Source organism: Marmota marmota, unplaced genomic scaffold, assembly GCF_001458135.2.
Source record: "Marmota marmota marmota unplaced genomic scaffold, marMar, whole genome shotgun sequence".
NCBI lineage: Eukaryota > Metazoa > Chordata > Mammalia > Rodentia > Sciuridae > Marmota > Marmota marmota.
Window position 1 is genome coordinate 22118300 of NW_026000005.1, and position 22027 is coordinate 22140326.

The following is a 22027-nucleotide window of genomic DNA, read 5'->3' on the forward strand; positions in this document are numbered from 1 at the left end:
TCTTTGATTATTGCATGCCTTACTCAGTCTTACAGTCTCTATTCCTCCTCTCTCTCTCTCTCTCTCTCTCTCTCTCTCTCTCTCTCTCCTTATTTTGCACTAGGGATTGAACCCAAGGGTGTTTTACCACTGAGCTACATCCTCAGCCCTTTTTATTTTTTATTTTGACTCAGTCTCTCTAAGTTTCTGAGACTGGCCTTGATCTTGTGATCCTCCTGCCTAAGCCTCTGGCATTTCTGGGATTATAGACCTGCATCACCACGCCTAGCTCAAGGCAGATTTTTATCCTTCAAATTTTAGCTGTTTCTCTCCCCTACCCAGCTGGTGCTTCAATAGATATTCTTCCTGTCTTTCCTGACTCAAGTGTGTGTTGTACTATAGATATTATTCCCATACTTGGAAACAATGCAACAGACATTTAAGTTACAATGTAGATTGACCTTAGGAGAGTTAGTGTTGACCAATTCTTAATTTTTATACAGAATATAAAGTATATAGAAATATGGAGAGTGTAAATGGAAAATGTAACTTGAAAATGGTTGTCTTCCTAATTAGAAACTTTGTAATTGACTGGAATCTACTGGCGCCTTTCCCCCCCTCCCCCATACAAGGGATTGAACCAAGGGCACTTAACCACTGAGCCACATCCCCAGCCCTTTTTTAAAAATATTTTGTTTAGAGAGAGGGTCTTGCTAAGTTGCTTAGGGCTCACTAAATAGCTGAGGCTGTCTTTGAATTTGTGATCCTCCTGCCTCAGACTCCTAAGCTACTGAGATTATAAGTAAGTGCCACCACGCCTGGCTGATGGTTTTGCTTTAAGGAGAAAATCATAAACTAGGAAAATGAGGTACTTGTTCTTGAGGCTTTCAAAGTACAGATCTGTTGAGAGATTTTTTACCTTAGCACAGTGAACAACTTTTATAATTTCTGGAGCTGTTCAGAGATGAGCCCTTAGTTAATCTGATAACCCACGAATATTTGAACATACTAATTTATATTTAATTTTTTAAAATTTAGGAAGCTTTTTAAAATTTTTATTGATGCATCATAGTTGTACATAATGGTGGGATTTGTTATTACATATTTGTACATGCACACAATAAAACTGATGTATATTTAGAAACACAAATTTTAGTCAAGAGTTGTGGTACATGCTTGTAATCCCAATGATTTGAGAGGCTGAGACAGGAGGATTGCAAGTTTAAGGCCAGTGTCAATTACTTTGAAAGTCCCTAAGCAATTTAGCAAAATAGTGTTTCAAAATAAAAATGGGACTGGGGCACACAGCTGTAATTCCAGCGGCTTGGGAGGCTGAAGCAGGAGGATCACGAGTTCAAAGCCAGCCTCAGCAATGGCAAGGCACTGAACAACTCAGTGAAAGCTTGTCTCTAAATAAAATACAAAAAAAGGGCTGGGGATGGGGCTCAGTGGTAGAGTGCCTCTGAGTTCAATCCCTGGTACAAAAAAAAAAAAAAACCAGGGGCTGGGGATGTAGCTCCTCTGGTTCAGTTCCCAGTACAAAAAAAAAATATATAAAATTTTGCTACTAAATCCCTTAAGGAGCCCTTAAAATGAAAGGTAAAATTTTAAGTATAATCATTTTTGTATTTTTAGATAGTTTAGAATGTAGTTTATCTAAGAATTGGAATTAAAGGAATATTACCTTCTATTTCTTGAAATAGCAATAATATGTTTAATGTAGAAAATCTTTTCCAGACCTCTAACTGGATTAGTTTTAATTTAATTATATAACTATTGCTAATTAATAAGTTATGGTTAAACCTTTGTTTTACTTAACCTAAAATGGTGTGTTGGCTTTACAGAAACGGCTTGCTCATGCCTTCCTTCCTGCCTTCCACACTCCCTCTTTTTCCTTCCTTTCTTTCCTTTGCTTTAAACAAATTAAATGATTGACAAGTAGTTGGTGATACATATATTATATTTGAGAAAAACTTCAGAATGTGTGGAGTGTGATTTCTTTTGCTACCTTGAATTGCAGTAGAAAATATCAGCAAACTAACCAGATGTGTGAAATACTGGTTACTACACTGGCAGGTTCCTGTGTATATGTATTCTCAGTGTGATAACCAGAAAGTCCTTAAGCTTTCTGCACTAAATAGGCTTACTAATACATCTCTTCTTTGTCTGTTTCTGTGATTTAACAGTTATAAAATAAATACATACCTATACCGCCTGATGCAAGATCTTATTTTTGTCATGATAATAAGAAGAGGAATTTGGGGCTGGGAATGTGGCTCAAGTGGTAGCGCACTCGCCTGGCATGCGTGCGGCCCGGGTTCGATCCTCAGCACCACATACAAAACAAAGATGTTGTGTCTGCTGAAAACTAAAAAATAAATATTAAAATTCTCTCTCTCTCTCTCTTTAAAAAAAAATAAGAAGAGGAATTTAAGTTTAGAACTGAGTACCATCAATCAGTGTGAAAAATAAAAATTCTGTTTGTATTATATATACTAATAACTCCTGAGCTCTTTTTCAGTCTGCTTCCTGCTCTTCTGGCACAGGAAGAGCCCAGGAACAGATGAAATGACTGCATGACAGAATCATTGTAAGATACTTTCCACTCCTAACTAGTGAGGTATAGGTTTCTTTTTCCCTACCACTTCGTTATTTCCTTTTCCATTTTCTAATACTACTAATTTGAGAAAGGTTTACTCCCTTCCTTGACCCACCAAGAACCAAAATAGAGTGTTAGCATCACTGTCCCAGTGCCTTATCCCTGAAGAAAGTACATATATTCAATTGGGAATGCTTAGAGCCTTTGTTAGACTATACATCAGAATTTTATTTCCATTGGAAAGGAAACAAGATGATGAGAAAAGATGAAAAAGTTTTCCTACCATATGTCAGTGACTGTCCTTAGGGATATGAAAGACTGATGGGGAATAAACAATCTCAGTGACTCTTGTGTATAATTCACTGAAGTTAAAAATAGGAGAGTGAGGACCTGGCAGTGAGGAAGCAGGAGGAGTGTAGAGAGTGCCGATAATTAGGAGATGAGTAGTGTAGAGGGGTAGCATTTGCTACTTGCCTTTCTCTTTTTGTCTCATCTTGTTATATCACCAGTTCTGTCATGGGATAAACCAGTACTGATAGGGCTTATGGGAAGTGAGGAAGTTACTGGCTATGAGCCTTAAAATGGAAAGAGTGAAAAAACAGGAACTCTAAAAGATAGGTAGCTAAGACTGGTTGACATTCAGTTGTGCTCATCTGTAAGGACTATATCTGACAGTTGAAGTGTACCTAAGTCATTTGTGAGCTGCTTTTTGAAAAAAAAATTTTTTGCCACTTTTTATTATGTCCTTCAGCAAATAACTATAGGCAGATTCCTAAAGATACAATATTAAGGCAGACAAGTTATGATGGTATAATCCTGTCAACTTTTTCCTTTATTTTTTCAATTAAGGTAAAATTGACAATTTTTGGTTGGTACAGTTCTGAGAAATTTTTTGAATAAAGTACTGGGGATTGAACTCAAGGATATTTTACCACTGAGCTATAGCCTCAGTCCTCTTTATTTTTTTAAGTTTTGAAACAAGAGTCTCACTAAATTATTGAGGCTGACCTTAAACTTGCGATCCTCTTGGCTCAGCCTCCCAAGTTGCTGGGATTGCAGACATGTACCACAGTGCCCAGCTCAGTTCTGTGAATTTTTTTTTTTAAAGAGAAAGAGAGAGAGAGAGAGAATTTTAATATTTATTTTTTAGTTTTTGGCGGACACAACATCTTGGTTTTGTATATAGTGCTGAGGATCGAACCCGGGCCGCACGCATGCCAGGCGAGCGTGCTACCGCTTGAGCCACATCCCCAGCCCCAAGTTCTGTGAATTTTAATGTGTGTGGACTATACTACCACCACCAATCAAGCAAGCAAAAACATTCCCTCATGTTGCCCCTCTGTAGTCACACTTCTTCCATCCCTAACCTCTACTGATCTGCCCATCACTCTAGTCTTGCCATTTTGAAAATGTCACATAAATGGAATCATGAATAATGTAATCTTTTAAGACCATCTTTTTACACCCAGCAGTAGTGAACTTGGTTTATCTGAGTTGTTTCTGTTACCTAGTAGTATTCCATCACGTGGATGTACCATAGATTGCCAAAGTTGAAACCTTGTGTTGAAGAACATCTCTTTGTGATTTTAATTTGTGTTACCCTAGTGAATATTTTTTTTCATTTCCCCCCATCTGTATATTCTGTTTGGTGAAGTGTCTGTTCAAATCTTTTGCCCATTTTTAAATTCATGTACCTGTTTTCTTATCACTAAGTTTATATAGTCTGGATAAAAGTCTTTTGGTGGGTGAATTGCATATATTTTCTCCCAGTCTCACTTGTCTATCCATTTTCTTAGTATCTTTCACAGAGTTAAATTGTGTGGTGTGGTGTGGGGTGTGTGTGTGTGTGTGTGTGTGTATGCAAACTACTTTGGGTGATGCTCAGTATATCACTGTTTTTGCTCATGGGAATTACTTTTGGTGTCATGTCTTAAGATAATTTTTTTTTAAGGATAACTTTCAGACTTGAATCAGAACAACCTACTTATCACAGTACTGATTTTCCTTTTTTCTTGCTTATAACTTGTCAGTGGAAATGAGATCATCTTTAAGGGAAATGGGAAATTTGTCAAGAAAAAAATAAATATTTACACTACCTTGGAAAATATTTTTATTAATTATCTAAGGTTAGTAAAGATTCATTAGAGAATTTATGATTATCACAGGATAGGAAAGTACTGAAGAGAATTTGGCAAATTTAAGAAGGTAAAAGTGAAAAATAACATATAGTTTCATAGAATATAGCTGACTGTTTTCAGTATTTGTGGTTATCTATAGTTTGATAGAACCTTAAGTTCAGCCCCAAATCCATGACTCCATGTTACCTTCTCAGAGCCTAATTTTTAAAAAATGTTTAGATGTGGGTGGTAGTAGAAGCATTTTATAGAGCTTTTATAAAAGCAAATAATGTGTATAAAATGCTTGGAACAGTGCCTGGCACATATTAAGTATTTGATAAATGTTACTTGTTTTAAAATGTAAATATCAATCTTTATAAAACCATTTTCCTTGTTAACATTAAAGTTAGCATTTAGGTAATATTGTTGAGTTTTTTAAAACAATGTTGTTGGGTTTTTTTTGTGGGTGGGCAACCGGGGATTGAACTCAGGGGCACTTAACCACTGAGCCTCATCTCCAGGTACCCCCATTCCTTTTTTTTTTTTTTTAATTTTGAGACTGAGGCTGTCCTTGAACTTGTGATCCTCTTGCCTCAGTCTTCCAAACCACTGGGATTTCAGGTGTGCCCCACCCGTCAATAGTTGATAATGAATTTTAAATTAAGTATTTAATTTTGATTATGATCAATACTCTAGAATAAATATTACTTCTGTTATGTTACTTTCTTTTATTTATACGTACATTTAAATACACATATGTGTATGTATGTAGTTTTGAATTCTAGAATGTAGTGGACCCTTTGTATCACTATTGTGTACAGCTCATTTTATAGCTCACAGAGCAAAAATCAATATGTACCTTTAGTGGTTGATTCCATTCACATCAGGAAAGATGTATAAAAGATCAACTATACTAAATCTAAAATAATTGGTTTTGGTACCTGTTATAAATAGACACAATACCTTTATTTTCTTTATTTTTATGTGGTGCTGAGAGTTGAACCCAGTGCCTCACATGTGCTAGGCAAGCACCCTATCACTGAGCTACAACTCAGCCTCTGTTCTCTACTGTTAATTGATTTATAGGTATGGAACATTCTGTTACCTTGCCAGTAGCTTTTTATAGCTTGTTCATGTTGGGAAAATTTCACACGGATGTCATATTGCTTAAAGGCTAGACATTTTAATAGCCTTACAGATTATTTGATTATACCTGCTTTAAAATTTTCCTAGATTAAAAAATTATATGATTATCTAGATTTATGCTAAATAATTTTCTGGAAAATTTAACACCCATTTATGTTAAAAGTTCTCAAAGGAGCTGGGAGGCTGTTGCTTAGTGTGGAGCATTTGCCTAGCATGCATGAAGCCCTGGGTTCAATCCTCAGTACCATCAGTAAAAAGAAGAACGCTCAAGAACATAAAAATTAAGGAATACTTTCTTAATATATACACAAACAATATTTAATGGGTAACATTAGAAACATACCTACTAAAATTAGGAATGAGGTAAGGATTCTCACTGTCTTCACTTTTGTTCATATTATATTAGTGACATGGTGTTAGCTAATGCAGTGTGAGTCACCATTTGTGATACAGAGTAGGCAACTGACTGATAATTGTTTAAAAATTTCACCATTACTTATGCCTAACAATGTATAAATTAAAGGAATGAGACCTTTTTTAATCTATGAAGCTTAGCAAAAGTTAAGAAAAAATAAGCCTAGTGTTTATAGTTTGGTAAAAAAATGCATTTTCATACAATGCAGATAGAAGTGTAAGGAATAAAAATATTTTTTTGTTCTGCTTATGTTATGGATCAAAGTCCTGAAGATCTCTCCTGTTTTTTACACCAAATGTTCCTCTACCAACATATAGCTTGTTTCCAGTATTTGTGGGGATAATCTTTTTCTGTATGAAATATGAAATATGTATATGGTCTGTTGTACATGTATTGATTTTTTATTAAATAAACATTAGGAAATAAAGGAAGAATGTTCTTTAACTCTATGTTTTGGCAAAGCATCCGGGTATGTAAGGCTTAATTCCAATAGGAGGAATAGTGAATGTTAAGAAATTAGGTGTGTATTTTTCCTCCAATCCATAGTATTTTTATTTTGGTTTGAGGAAAGAGACAAACAAAAGAAATGTAAGAACTACATTGAGTATTAGCTTTATAGTTTTCTGTTGGTAAATTTGCAAAATAATTCTATCATTCATCTTCTAAAAGTCTTACAAGTGGTCTTACCTTGCAGATTACTCTGTGTACTTGAAATTTGTAGTTTAACTAACTCCAGGTTATATTACAAATTTAAAGTTTTGTAAATTTGGAGTGTGTGTTAAAGTTTTATTTTCCACCAGTACTTGACCTGTGACACTGATTGTGATTTAGCCACTGGCCAAGATGGATGTAGAGTTGTCACCACTTAAGAAAGCTGAAGGGGATATAATCAGGACACATAATCAGAATAAAATAGGCCAAGATAATAGATCTATGGATATGGCTAGCCTTTTTCTCAGAAAAATCATTTTGGAAATTATTTACAGTGAATCAAAGATCTGCACGGTAGAATATGGCTCAAAGATAAAGGAGTTGAACCTTCTTTTTTTCCCCCTGGTACCAGGGAGTGAACCGAGGGATGCTTAACCATTGGGCTACATCACTAGCCCTTTTCTTAATATTTTATTTTAAGATAATATCTTGCCAAGTTGCTTAGGGTCTCACTAAGTTGCTGAGGCTGACTTTGAACTTGCGATCCACCTACCTCAGCCTCCCAAGCTGCTGGGATTATAGGCGTGTGCCACCACACCTAGCAAACATATTTTTAATTTTATAAATTTTCTTGAAAAACAGAACGTGTACTTTTCCATGTTCTTTCCTTTGGTAGTGGATGCTGAGAGTGAAAGAGGGAAGTGAAAAAGGAGATGGAAGTAAAAAGGAATAAATATGAGAAGCTTAAGAGTATAATGAGGGGGAAAAAAGGGAAAGATGAGTTAGACACCATATGTAGAAGTCAATAAATGAGACTTGGGAAAAATGTGAAAAGACAACATTATTTAAGAAAAAAATATGTAATAGGGAAAATAAAAAGTTAAAATTGGAGCTGCTTTTTACTGAGCATCCATACCATTACAGGCCAGGCACAGTGCTAGGTGTCCCCTCATTTCATCCTCAAAACTATGAGGTAGGCTGGTAGAGCACTTGTCTAGCATGTGCAATGCCCTGGATTTGAACCTGAGCACCACAGAATAAAAACAAATCACAAGGTTGGTTGCTGTGTCCCACCTTGCAGATGAGGGCCCAATATTAACCCAGCACCAAGAGGTGTGCTTCAGAGGACAGTTTCCCTGTGGCCTACTTTTTTTTTTTTTTTAATAGTACTGGCAATTGAACCCAGATCCTTGTGCTTGCCAGGCAAATGCTCTACCACAGTTACATCCCCTGTACTCCTTGACTTTTTTCTCACAAATTTTCTGTGAGTTACAAGTATTCTTATTGTGTTATTCTGTTGTTATCATTATTTATTTTAACGGTGAATGAGAGTAAAACTTGAGAAAAATAGACTCAGTGCTAAGTTCTGAATCAGATAACAAAATTGTCCATTGAATGAAACTAGTGATAATTTACTAGAGGCCCTGTTAATCTTTGTCTCCTTTAGCTTCCCTGAAAGAGATTTTTCAAAGAAACTTTCCTAATTGAAGGATGGATTAGCTCCCTTTCTTTAGGAGATAGCAGGACAGTGTGTAAGATGATCTTCTAACATACTGTTGCAAAACTTTGGCAGATAACTCCATAATGCTTGTTTCATATTTTATTTTGAGTATCTTATCAGTAAACCAAATAATATCCTATAATTATGTAATTATGTTTCTTTTGAGAAGTAATGCTGTGATAATGAAAACATTTTAATTTTAAAAAATTAGATACAGGCTTTGGAAAAGAAGAAAAATGCATTGCATCATTTTTTGAACAAAACACATTAAAAATCATCCCAAAAAAGCTACAAATGATTAAATTTCATAGGAAAGTTATTTTCAGTTTTACAGTCTTGCTGCTATACTTTGGAAGTTGTTGATTTTCCAATCAAAAATTTTTTTTTCTTTTATAATAACTACTTTTTATTTCTTTCCTGAAATATAGATCATCATGGTACTTAAAGTTATCTGAACTGAAATCTGAACTCTGTTACAGTCATGAAAGAATTTCTGAGATTGACATTCTTGTAATATTTTCCTTTATCCAATTCCCTTTCCAGTTTATCATGGATGTGAATAAATTTCTAAAATTCTACCTTGATTGTCTTGGATTTTGGCATAAATTACGTTTCATGTGTAACTAAGGAGCAGGTCTGGTAACTCACTTTTTGTTAGGCCTGTAACTTTGATTTGTTTTTTAATTATGTTAACAGGAAGTATATTCAATCTAGAGAATTAAAAAGTAATGTTAAACTTAACTCTTTTCTTCTCTACCTCATTTTCTTAAGGCTCCTGTTCCAAAGAGTGCCCTTATTCCAGTAATTCCTATCACCAAATCAACAGGTTCCCGGTTCCGGAATAGTGTGGAAGGATTGAATCAGGAGATTGAAATAATAATTAAAGAGACTGGGGAAAAGGAAGAGCAACTTATAGTAAGTAATCTTGTATCTTAAAATCACCCTTAGACATGAACTCTTCTAGTTATTAAAAAATTCACAATTTTGTTTTTCATATTTACTTAGGTTTCTTGCTTTTCATTCAAAGAAATTGAAAAATTATTACATATGAAAAACTCTGACCTTAACAAGCATTTGGAAATTTTTCATTTCTTTGCATGTTATAGAGGCAACTGATCTGATTTAAATTAGGATCCTTAAACAGAAACTGCTTTTTATTCATCTGTATTTAAAAATCACAAGAGAAGCAATGTATTTATCATTAAACAAAGATTTAGCTTACTAGTTTAGAAGAAAGGTTATAGGACAGTGAATACTGTATAAGCATGAAAATACCAGTTCCTTCTTGTCAGTTGCTGTTTGTTTTTGGTTGACATGCCTGGGTTTACCTTCATGAAACACCGGTAGAAATTAGCTTACCCTTTTTACTAGAATGCACAGAAAAGGGGTTCATGTATAAAACACCATGTGAAAATTTACTATTTAGACTTTAAATACTTATCTAAGCCTCTATTATTCAGTGAGGGAATTATTAGGGAGCCCGAAGTAATAAGTTTTTGACGTTTAAGATCCTCTTGAGAAAAAAACTATTAGTTTAGCTTCTTAGAGAAAACACAACTCACCACAAACTCTCTTCCATTCTGTGTGAGCGGTTACACTTTCCCTGATGTAATAAAAGTAAATTAATCAAAGGTATACAGGGAATTGGTTATCCTGCTAAGTGAGCCACACAAACTTTCTTCTGAGTGTTTCCTTGATTTCAATTCCCTATAATTAGCATTGCTTTGATTAACCTTTCCCTCAATGAGGAGGATTTAAAAAAAACAAGCCAGGTGTGGTGGTGTACATCTAGTGGCTGGGAAGGCAGAGGCAGGAGGATCTCAAGTTCAAAGGCAGCCCCTGCAACTTAGTAAGAACCTGTATCAAATTTTTAAAAGAACGTATAAAAAGGCCTGGGGATGAGAATGTAGCTCAGTGGTTAAATGCCTCTGGATTCAATCCCTGGTATCCAAAAACCCCCAGGAAAACTCTTTGCATGATGTGTGCAGGAGGAGAAAGGAGGTCAAAGGGCCTGTCATCATCACTAGTTCACACTATGGATAACCTTTTCCTCTTTTTTAGGGAACCAGATGTTACAGCTGATTTTCTCCTCTTTTTACTATGATTATTCTTTATAATTTTAAAATAATATTAAGGGAGTTTGGGATATAGCTCAATGGTAGAGGGCTCACTAGCATATATGAAGCCTTGGGTTCATTCTCCAAAATAAACACATACATACAGGCATCTATCCATCTGTCCATACATACGCTTAGGGTTGGGGGTATAGCTCAGTGGTGGAGCTGTTGCCTGGCATGTGCAAGGCCCTGGGTTTAATCCCCAGTACCACAAAAAATAATAACGTTTAGTACTAGGTAGATAATTCAGTGCAATTTATATATACACCAAGCATTGTCTTCCTGCTGTGTGCCAGAATCTGGGAAGATAATTTTTTCACCCAGAATGACCAGTGGGTAGAGTTTGATTAGTCTTGATTTCACTAATGAGCAGCACAAAGATACAATAATAGGAGAGAATTTGATTTGTGAGTTTCTGGCACTTCAGGAAAGGTTGACCTTTGGTACATAGCTGATGAATTTCAAAATCATTGGTAAATATATGTATATTTTTAAATTTTTATAATAGCCACAAGATATTCCAGATGGACATCGTGCACCTCCCCCCCTGGCACAGAGAAGTAGCAGCACACGTAGCATCGACACACAGACCCCTGGTGGGGCAGACAGGGGAAGCAACAACAGCAGCCGTTCTCAGTCTGTGTCCCCCACCTCATTCCTTACTATCTCTAACGAAGGCAGCGAGGAGAGTCCTTGTTCAGCTGATGACCTGCTTGTCGATCCCAGAGATAAAGGTATAATACTGGTAGAATTTGTCACTGGATGATGGCTGCATATCTGTCACCTATGCAGGCTTTCACTCTGTTCATTTTCTATCAGAACACACACACTGGATGCTGCCCAGAGTAACGGTGGCGTCAAAGCACAGGTTTAAAACCATGAGTTTGCTGTGGTGCTTAGGTGATGGTCTAGTTGACTGGGTTTATGGGTTTTTATTTATACTTTTAAATTTTTTTTTTGCACTTGTTAATTACAACTTCCTTGTTACTGAGTAAATGAACATTTGTTCTATAGAGCATTTTGTTCTCTGTCACCTTATTCTTCATGATGTTATTACCTTGATACTTGTTAAGTAAATGTGAAGCCTTCAAGTTAGTGATTTTTAGGATCTGTATTAAGTACAAATGTCCTACCTTCTAAAACAGATATGATAATTTTATCTATCTCTATCAGGGCAATATTTTGTTAACCCAATTCTAGTTACTATATGCACTTGAAAGCAATAATATGACATTTATTTGTAAATTCTGTTGTTCAGTTCAGTAGTTACTTATTTAGAACTCTCTACATTACCAGTATGTTGAATGTCCTAAAATGCCTCATTGTTATGACTAGACTAGTCATTACTACTAATTGCCTAAATCATTGAAAATACAGCAAGTACAGAAGTTGGAAGATTTGCTAAAGTCACTTTAAACTCTGGAATATTATTTGAAACTTTTTTTGTTATCCTCTAGGTCAAATAGATGGCTATTAAAATGTGTCTCTTGGTTTTTTTATACTTTCTGCTTTTGCATGTAGGAATTCCATAAATTATGTGTTCTGATTTGTTTGGAATTTTATGAACCGTTGGCTTTTTTGAATTTCTTTTATAAGAAAAAAAGGTCACAGTGCTACTGCCAGCAAGGAATTTGTAGTTAACTAACACAGATTAAAAATTTAGGACCATTATGTAACATATCAGGAATTCTAAGTTTTATAATATAAGCTGAGGACAATAGCATTGAACAGGAATATCAGAATAATGAATATCAGAGTAATTTGAGAAAATTTCAAAATATTTGTGGCAGACTTTGAAGGAAATTTTGGAAAAATGAATAGATTTGCCCTTTTAGGTGAGGGGAAGCTTATAGCAAAGGAAGTGTTTGGTATATATTGGCTCTGACTACCTGGAGCAAAGACTGTGACAAGAGGAGCAGAGAGATCAAGTTGAGAGACTGAGGGCAGGCCAAGAGTTGTTGATGGTAAGCAACCATTGAAGAACCATTCCAGACACTCGTGCTGGGAAAAGATGGAAGTAGTGTTTGAGTGTATTTCTGTGAATAGAACAGGAATAAGGCAGCCAGCTAGATTAGTGTTCAATACCAAGGATTAAGTGATTCAGGCCTAGGCTATAATTATAAATGGAAAAGAAGTAAAAATGCTGTATTTGTTTATGTATTTATTTAATAAACATTAATTACACATCCCTTTTAATAGGGGTTGTGTTAGATATTGGGGTGACATTGATGAATAAAGCACTATTCCTGCCCTCAAATAGTACATGTGTAGGGGAAGCCAAGAATAATTAAGTATAGCATGATAGTATATTTTTGTTGTATTTCTTAGTAATTCAGTGTGTCATTTCTTGCAGAGAATGGGAACAACTCTCCTTTGCCCAAATATGCAACCTCACCAAAACCTAACAATAGTTACATGTTCAAAAGGGAACCTCCTGAGGGTTGTGAAAGGGTCAAAGTCTTTGAAGAATGCTCGTAAGTATCCCCTTAAAAAATTTTTATTATGAGAATGTTCAAATAAGTTGAAAGAACAGTGTAGTCATCACCCACATATCTTCCACCCAGATTATGTGATTAACATTTTACAATCTTTACTAAAAGAAACCACAGTACTCCAACTTAACCTCAAAACTATTGTCATACTGAAGAAAATTAACAGTAGTGCTTAATACCTTCTAACATCCAGTTATTATTCAGATCTCCTCAGTTGTCCCCAGAATATTTTCTGTGGTTGTCATTTTTGCACTTGTATCCAGTCAAGTTCACACATTGAATTTAGCCACATGTTTAGTCAAGAGAGACCATGGAGATTTCACCTAGTGCAAGTCCCTTATTTCTAGGATTTAAGTCCACTTCAGTTTTTGCTCACTTTGGTCTCCAGTTCTGTAAACACTGTAAACAATTTTTAAATACTTTGCCAATATAGGAAATAATTCTTTTACTTTATAGAATTAATTATGTTATTATGATGAAGATGAGGTAAGAGGCAGGGTTTTTTTAGTTTTTGTTTTTTGGAGATGTGGAAATAAACTCGGTGTCTCATGCATATTAAGTACATACTAAGTCTGTACATAGCAAATACACTACTGAGCAAACTCCCAGCTCCAGAAACAGAATTTTTATCTGTAGCATCTAATACCCTTCATATTTTATCTTAAATATTTGTGTTGACTGGTACTCCAGTTAAGTACTTCCATCTTAAACCCATATTTCACCCAGAAAGATACAGCCTTGTGTTTTCAATAACTGAGGCTTCTTGCTTTCCAAGTAATAGTGATGGGTGTGTGAGATAAGCACATTAGAGATGAACATTGTTTGGGGATAAGATGACAGTTCTTGCCCCTTACTCTCCAACTCACTGTGGCTAAGAGCTACCATTTTTGCTTTTTCTTACTGTGAAAACTAAAAGTACAATATGGAGGTAGTCCTCCAGTTCACCCAGGTTGAATTTTTTCTCTCATCAACATCTTGGGCATCCTTTTGTTTCTCTTATGTACTGTTCTGTCGGTGCTTCTTTTAACACAAATTCTGAATAATCTCGTCACACAAAGAGCACTGTCTTTGAATCCCATCAGCTCCTCTACCAGGAAACACCAGCTGTCAGTCTCTTATCTGCTTCTGTGACAGTAATTAAAAAATCTTGTGTTAGCAACTGCTTATTTTAGTCCCCCCCACCCCCGCACTATGTCAGTCTATAAGTTTTAACTGATGCCAGCAGAGTTTAAGTATTTTTGCAGATTTACTCTGTGCATCCCTGCATCACAATCTCCTGGGGAATTTGTTGAAATGGCAGATTCACAGGCCTTAACACAGGCCTAATAAATCAGCAAATGTGGCAGTAAAGCCTGAGTTCTGCATCTTTAAGCATCTCAGATGACTTTATGCTCAATTTGAAAATGGTGGCTTAGACCTTTTCATGAGAGTTCTTAGGAAGTGGGATTGTTCTAGGACTAGGGGGTGTAGCTCAGTGATAGAACATTTGTCTAGCCAAGAAGGAGGGAGGAAGGGAGGGAGGGAGGAAGGAAGGAAGGAAGGAAATGACTTTGAGTATTTGTTATATAGATTAGTGTCATGTTATCTGCCTTAACACTATTACATGAGGACTTATTGAACTATTTGTATCACTACCATACTTTGTATCTCATGGGAGAGGGAAAAAAAACAGAAGTGTGTTTGTGTGGATGGATACACAGATAAAATAAAACAAGGTAAACCCTAAGACATTACATGTTTTATGGCATATGGATCTATTATTAGAAGGCAAACCTACCCTTTTTTTCAATATAATGTTTACTATTTTACTGGTAGAGATGAACATAAAGATAAAGAATGTGTAGCACACAAAAAACTATTAATATTTTAATTATGCTCCAAAGACTAATTAGTAGTAGTAACCTAAGGGCAGATTTTTTAGAGGTGATTTTAACCTTCTGTCAATAAAACAAGTTACTCAAGAGTTTAAAAACATTAGTCTCTTCTTGTCATAGCTATGTCAAAATTGGAACAAAACCCAGTGGACTCACAAACATTAAACTAAGGTAGTAGATTATTGCTTCTAATTTAAAAGTTTAGCTTGTTTAATTATTGTTTCAAGAATACTCTTACTTTTGATTTAAAGTAGTAACTCTGACTTGAACTGCAGTTTGGGATTGGGAAGAGGTTATCTCTGGTTTCTAGAAATCTGTTTACTTGAAAGAAAATAGGTAGTTAGATTTGGGCGCAAAAAGGCAAGACCACATTTTGTTGTCTCTACATACTCTTTTTGATAACTGCACATATGAGAGCCTTGCCAAATGTACTCAGTAAGTTCTTTTTAATGAAGTTAAATATTCTCTTGCTTGATCCCAGCTAAATCCTTGACCTCAGACTCATAGATAATTATGGGCTCTTTGCAGTATAGAGGTATCTTTTAGTTATATCTGTGTTGGAATAACTGCTTAAGGAAAAATAAAACTTTAAAACCAGCTCTGATTTTCTCTTTTAAATTTACTATGTCTTCAGCTTTTTTATTAGGAACAAAGTGATGAGTGAGTTGGGGATTAAAATCAAGAGCAACACTGAACTTCACCATCCTTCAGCCAATTCCCCCAAATTCCTTACCCCTGCCCTTTGTGCTCCCAGTTCCTTTCTTAGTAAATAAAGAACTTAATCCCAAAATCCTTGGTACAGACTGCAGGTTCTCTTTCCATGGCTTCTCCCCTTTTCTCTGTCCCCACCCGCTCCCTCAATCTATGGGAAGGGCAGCACATCAGACTGGATGCTTAAGAGAGCCCAGAGTAGTGTCAAACAAGAACCTTTCAGGAAAGGTGACTGGGGAGTGCAACTTGATAAAACGAGGGCTCCAGGAACCTGGGCTACCAAAATGGGGCCTGGAGCCAGAGAAAGTATATCCCCTTTGCTGGCTGTTTTGTTAGAGTTATGTGCTTATGGGGTTTCCATGAATCAGGGCGCACACTTTTCTCTTTCCCTTCCAGTTTATGGCTTGAAAACACAGATGAGTCCTGTTTCAACCTAAGTGTTCATTTATTCAGGTTATTCCATTCTTGATTTCACTTTAATTTTGTGTCACTTCCATGTTGTGTTAAAAAAATTAATTTTTTAAGTATTTTTAATTTTTATGGAATACCATTAATACCAGAAATCTACTTTTCAACAATTTGGGATAATTTTCAAGATTATCTGGGGACAGCGAAGAATTTTGCTTCAGTGAAAACTTCGAAAGCCAAGGACTATTATTTTGATTTTGCATTTACATTGTGTAAATGTAAATCATGGAAACCATCGTAGTCAACTCAGTGAATTACTTGAGAGATTCTTTTAAGAGCACTTGAAGAGAAAACACATGCCTGTCAAAGTTTAATCCTTCAGTGGGGGAACTTAGTAGAAGGTAGATATTGTGTATCATTAATTTCCTTGTGTTCTCCTTTCAGAATAGTGCAGACTTTGGAAAAATCATGGTAATGGAACACATTTTTATCTTTAAATATCTGGCTTTTCTTTAGCTTTAGGAAATTATTCCTCTTGGTTATCTCAGGTCTTCCTTGACATGCAGTTGGTCGTCAGCCTGAGCCCCCCACATGGTAATAGGGCTGTCAAGGAACTGAACATGAGTGATGAATGGTGCTCTTCTGGGATCTAAGATACGTATTTTGAATTATGCCTAAAAACACTTGGGTCCTTGACATTTGAAGCTTTTCACATAGCTTCAGTTTTGTGTTCCCTTTATGTATCTATGAGTTATCTGTTTTTAAAAAAATTAAAGAGGTTTTTTCCAGTGTTAAGTGACTTAATGTATTGGGTTGTCTGTTCTGTGTCTAGACCAAAACAACTTCATGAAATTCCAGCCTTCTACTGTCCTGACAAAAACAAGGTGAATTTCATTCCTAAAAGCGGTTCTGCTTTCTGCCTCGTCAGCATCCTCAAGCCACTCCTTCCCACACCAGATCTTACCCTCAAGGGCTCTGGCCACAGCCTGACAGTCACCACTGGCATGACAACCACTCTGCTTCAGCCCATTGCTGTGGCCTCCCTGTCTACAAATGCAGAGCAAGACCGAGTCTCCCGAGGAACCAGTACGGTCTTGCCATCAGCCTCCCTTCTCCCACCCCCAGAACCAATCGAGGAAGCCGAAGGATAGGCCCCAATGCTTCATGGCCATGGTTCTGGAAAATGGAGAACCTCCTCAGATCGCTTGACTATGATGGCAGCGTGGGCTCCCAGTTGGCTGTGACATGCTCCAGCTTTCCAGTGATAGTGAGGCTTCTGGAAGAGAGCAGCCCCTCTGACTGCTCTGCCCCACTCAAGAAGGCCAGCCCTCAGTGCTTAGCCTGCTTTTTCTTAAAGCACTGAATGAAATAAGAAAGTCTCATTTGGAAAGACAATATCACATTGTTTTTGTTTTCAAATTAGACTTGTTTAAACACACACACACACACACACACACACACACACACAAAATCTGATCCCTGAAAACATGATTCCTGAAGGGAGACGTGAATGATGCTGCAAGAACCATCTTTTATATGAAAATGACTATTTTATAATGCCAATGTTACATTTCTGAAACGTAGCAAACAGGATGTTCAAAAGATTCTTTGGTGGCCTCTGTTTCTTGTTTCCCTTTCTAGATGTGTACTTTTCTCAGCTGTTTTCAGCTTTGGGACCAAAGGGATTGTTGACATTTTCCCAGCAGTCTTAATCTCATGACTATGTTCTTCTCCCAAATAAGAATTGATAATAAGTAAATGCATTGAGCAAGTATATATAAAAAGAGATACAAAGCAATATTCGTACATTATGTGATTTATGTTTTTTGATGTCTAAAGTTTGTGCTTTGGGTGAAATATTTGTAAAACTGCTGTTTTCTTCACTTACTGTACACATTTCACCATGTGGTCAGAAAAGTTATAGTCTGAAGATAAATGCTTTAATATGTTCTCACCCATGTTGGAACTTGGTTTAAGAGTCGTGAGCCAAAAGGAAAACTACCCAGTGTTAATTGCTAAATAGGATTAAGGAGCCCTTTGGTTTTCTGTGAAGTGTGTATTGCGCTATTGCCCTCCTTTGCCACAGGTGTCATTCTGCCTTTAGTCATCACTGTATCATAGTCCCAAGAGACCCTAAAATGGCTGTGCATGGATTTCCTCCTTTGCTTTTGTGATGTTGTTGTCTTGTGGATTTGGTCAGGGTCAGTAGTTTGCCAGGAGTGTAATCCATTGAATAGTGATCCTTAGCCACAGAACCTTGAGACTGACTTTTTCTTTATGGTGGTTGGCACTGAGATTTATTGCCTACAGATTTTGCTAGTTTCCTCTCAAATACTCCACACAGTGGAGAAAACAGATAAGAGCTTTGGAGCATAAACAACACTCACCTTGAAAAATCCATACTGTTTTGGATTTGGGCTCATCCTTAGACAAACCTACTGCCAATATCACAAGACAACAGTATTTCATTTCTGGGTATGTGGTAGTAAAATTAAGGAGCAGCTCTGTTTGAGAAATGAATTTCAGCAAAACAGTGTCAATTAAAAAGCATTCTTTAAATATCTTCATTTACTATGTTATGATGCAATAATTTACTGTTCCTATACAAATTATAGGCAGAAAAAATTTAAGTCCTCTTTGCAAAGGGTTACTGTGTCAAAGGTTAATATGTCAGCTTGTCCAGACAAATTCCATCAAGGAAAACCTAGTGGTAGCAATAAATCTTCTGAAAGGACTTTTATTTGTCTACCTTTACACATCTAAGCAATTTAAAATATGCCCTATTAAGTTTAAAATGTATTTAGGTAAATCAGATAATTGCAAACATTTGAGATGAATCTGTCAGGTTTTAGTTGATAGGACTGATGAATTTGGGTACTTTTTCCATCTAAAATTTAATTTACTAGGAACTAGTAAATTGTGGCTTTTAAATCAGTAAAAGCTCAGTTATTGGGGGTCTTAAATTTTCTGGTTGGTTGGTTGTTGTTTTTTTTTTTTTTTTTTTTTTTTGAGTACCTTGATTGTTTGCCTTCTTTCTTATGCCTTTTGACTTTGCTCTTTCACCAGTGAGTATCTGCTGTATTGGAAACTGAAATCAGGTGAGTTGATATGAATCAGGAAGGAGGTAGTTAAAAATAAGGTTTTGGTTTTTTTTAAACCACCAGGTTTTGTTGTTGTTTGTTTGTTTGTTTTTACCTGAATATTGTTAAATATGTGTTCTTTCCTCCACCTTACACTTCTTTCCTTTTCTATCTCCAAGGGTGTTTTACAACAGAATGTCACTTTGTTAACAGTATATCTTTTTTATATTTGTCAAATTCACATCTTTCTGTAGAGTTTCAAATATCCTTAATCTGAAGTAATTAAAATTAGAGCAGACGAGTTGTCAGATTTACTATTAACTGTCTTGTTAATAGAACTTCTAGTCTAATGTTTGGTTGTAAAGAAAATGTGAAATTTACAGGTAAATTAATTGTATGACAACCAGACACATTCCCTGGTTTGGGCATAATGCAGCTGAGATTTGGTGAGGAGAACTTCCAAGGTATAAAACAACTCTGCCAGTGCCAAAGGGCTAATTTTTAAGCATATAAGCTTTATCACATTCTTCAAAAATATTAACTGTAGGTCCATCTGGCTGTTTTATTTAACCCTTAGTTACTAGGTGGTTCATTTCTTTAAAATGGGTCTTATCTCAAAGAATGCACGACATTTTATCCTAAAATTACAATTCATGATTATTGTATTTTTTAGAAAAACTGAACAGAAAGTAAATAGAATACCTTCAGTGGGTATGTAATTTTTTTCAAATTAAATTCACTTTCACTGCAGAAAAAGAAAACTGGGTGGCATGTGTCTTTCAGCAAAAGGAGCTATTATCTAGTTATTCACTTTGTAGGTCTTAATTATATTTTTACTGTTAATTTCTTTCTTGTGATGATAAAACATATTTACTGTTTCTGATCATGACTAAGTCTATTACTTACCATGGCTTTTGTGAGCAATTATGTTTTAAAAATACCAGTTTTGCCTCTCTGGTTAAATATGGTGAATGTGGATGCCAAAATTATTTTTTAACCAATTTCTTCATTTTGCTTAAAATGTTTCATATACTTGGAACCACAGGCCAAATCAGCCTTTTAGAAGGTGCTATTGCTCACTTTGGAATATCTGGCAACACGAAAGGCAATTTTTTTTTTTTTTGAATAGTGGTTTTTCACTGCAAGAAAGTATTTTTAAAATGGCAGAATTTATAGCCTTCTCTATGTGCAAGATAATGACTAAGTTGTCAGGATTTTATTTTAAGGAAAATAAAAGAAAAATGAAAAATTGCCATTACTAAATATACTTTGCTATTCTAATCTTCACATTCATTCCTTAATGCTTGTATTTTTAGTGTTTCAAAATTGGACCAGTAGAATGCTGAATTTGCAAAAATAAAGCTAATAATACTTAACTCTGCACTTTAAGGTTTACGTTTTGCTCTGCCTAAATGAGTGATAAGCAGAGTAGCCCTGAACAATATTTTGTTTATACAGTCCTGTTGAAGAATATAATTTATGTTTTATAAGCTCTGCATCTTTCATCTGTTGACGCTGTGTAAATCTTTTTAAATGCAATTTTTAAAAATTTTGTTTTCTAACAAAATTCTCCCAAAAAGAGCATTTCCAATGGTAATAGATATTGTTACTATGTACTTATTATGTATTCCCTGTACCTGAACACTTGTTGCTGCCTCACAAGAAAATAGAACTTTTATGTTAAAAAATAAAGTCTGTTCTTGAGAGTTTTTTTCCTTTGTATTTTTATGAATAGTGTCTCAAATTAGATTTCTTTTCAGACATTTCTAGTCTGACATCATAAACAGTATGTATGTTGTTTTTCACAAATTGATATTTACAAAAATGTGTTTGTTAAGCAGCAGGTTCCCTGGTTACCCTTACTTGCTCTAGAACCAAAGGTATCTGATCATTATGGTAGGTGCTAAGCAAACATCAAAATGTAAGCACACCAACAGATATATTTGTTTACAAGTAATTCAGTACTTCATAGTTTATTAGAGATGATTTAGCTGAGTAGTCGGTTTCATTTTAAAGTACCTAAAGAGGGTTTTTCAAAATTTTTTTATTAAATCATACTCTTCCTCTGTTTCAGTGGTTTATATATACAAGACAGTTGTTTGGGGTGAGGAGAGCTGGTTAGATGAACCCAATTAACAGCAACCTGTAATCACTTAGAAAGCCCAGGTATGTTTTACCTGAAAGTAATTTGGTCATCAAACCATTGCATTATAAATTTTTAATAACTGTTTCTAGGCTGGGGATGTAGCTCGGTGGTAGAGTACTTGCCTGGCATGTGAGAGGCCTTGGGTTCAATCCTCAATACTTCCAAAATAAATTAGAGACACACAAACACACACGTACGTACATACTCACACACCCACATAATTTCTAAAGGAAAAAGTTAACCAGAATTTGGAGATAACTAATGTATATAATTTATTAGTACCAAATGCAAGGAGAATCAAATTGGCACACTGTTTCTTTCCTTTGGTCTTCTTCACTTCTTTGAAGAGGTTGAGAGGAGCAAATATGTGAAATACTTTTGATATTCTCTTCATAGCGTTTTCCTGCTGAAGTATCAAATATCAGAGTTTTTTCCCTTGTTAAGATTAGGTATGCTTTTTAAATATTTCTGAAAATTTATAGTAGGACATGGTATGACATCATACCAGTAAGTAAACTTTGCATCTCTATGGTTCAGTGTTTTTCAAAGTGAAATGAATTAAATGGGTCCAGTCAACTTTTTTAAAAAGGAAGCAGGATAGAAAATAATATATTCATATAAAAGGAGAGTATTTTTTTTGTGTGTGTGTGTGTGTGTAAAACTTAAAAGAGATCCTTACACATGTACCAGATTGTAATGTAAAAGGTGTGTGTTACTTAGGATTATAATTAAAATGATAGGAAAAATATTGCTCTAGATACAACTTCTGTGATGGTCTAGTATCATAATGC

At 35.5% G+C, this 22027-nt stretch overlaps 1 protein-coding gene across 1 annotated transcript in view; it reads left to right on the forward strand.

The window, feature by feature from the left end:
* Positions 1–20801, forward strand: part of Fam117b (family with sequence similarity 117 member B) — a gene marked incomplete at its 5' end in the record, with an annotated part of 89432 nt that extends 68631 nt beyond the window's left edge. The window contains 4 exon segments of the mRNA XM_015480979.2: positions 9180–9323; positions 11034–11259; positions 12879–12999; positions 16843–20801. Of these exon segments, the coding sequence (XP_015336465.2) occupies positions 9180–9323; positions 11034–11259; positions 12879–12999; positions 16843–17161 (810 nt within the window).
* Positions 20802–22027: the final 1226 nt, after the last annotated feature.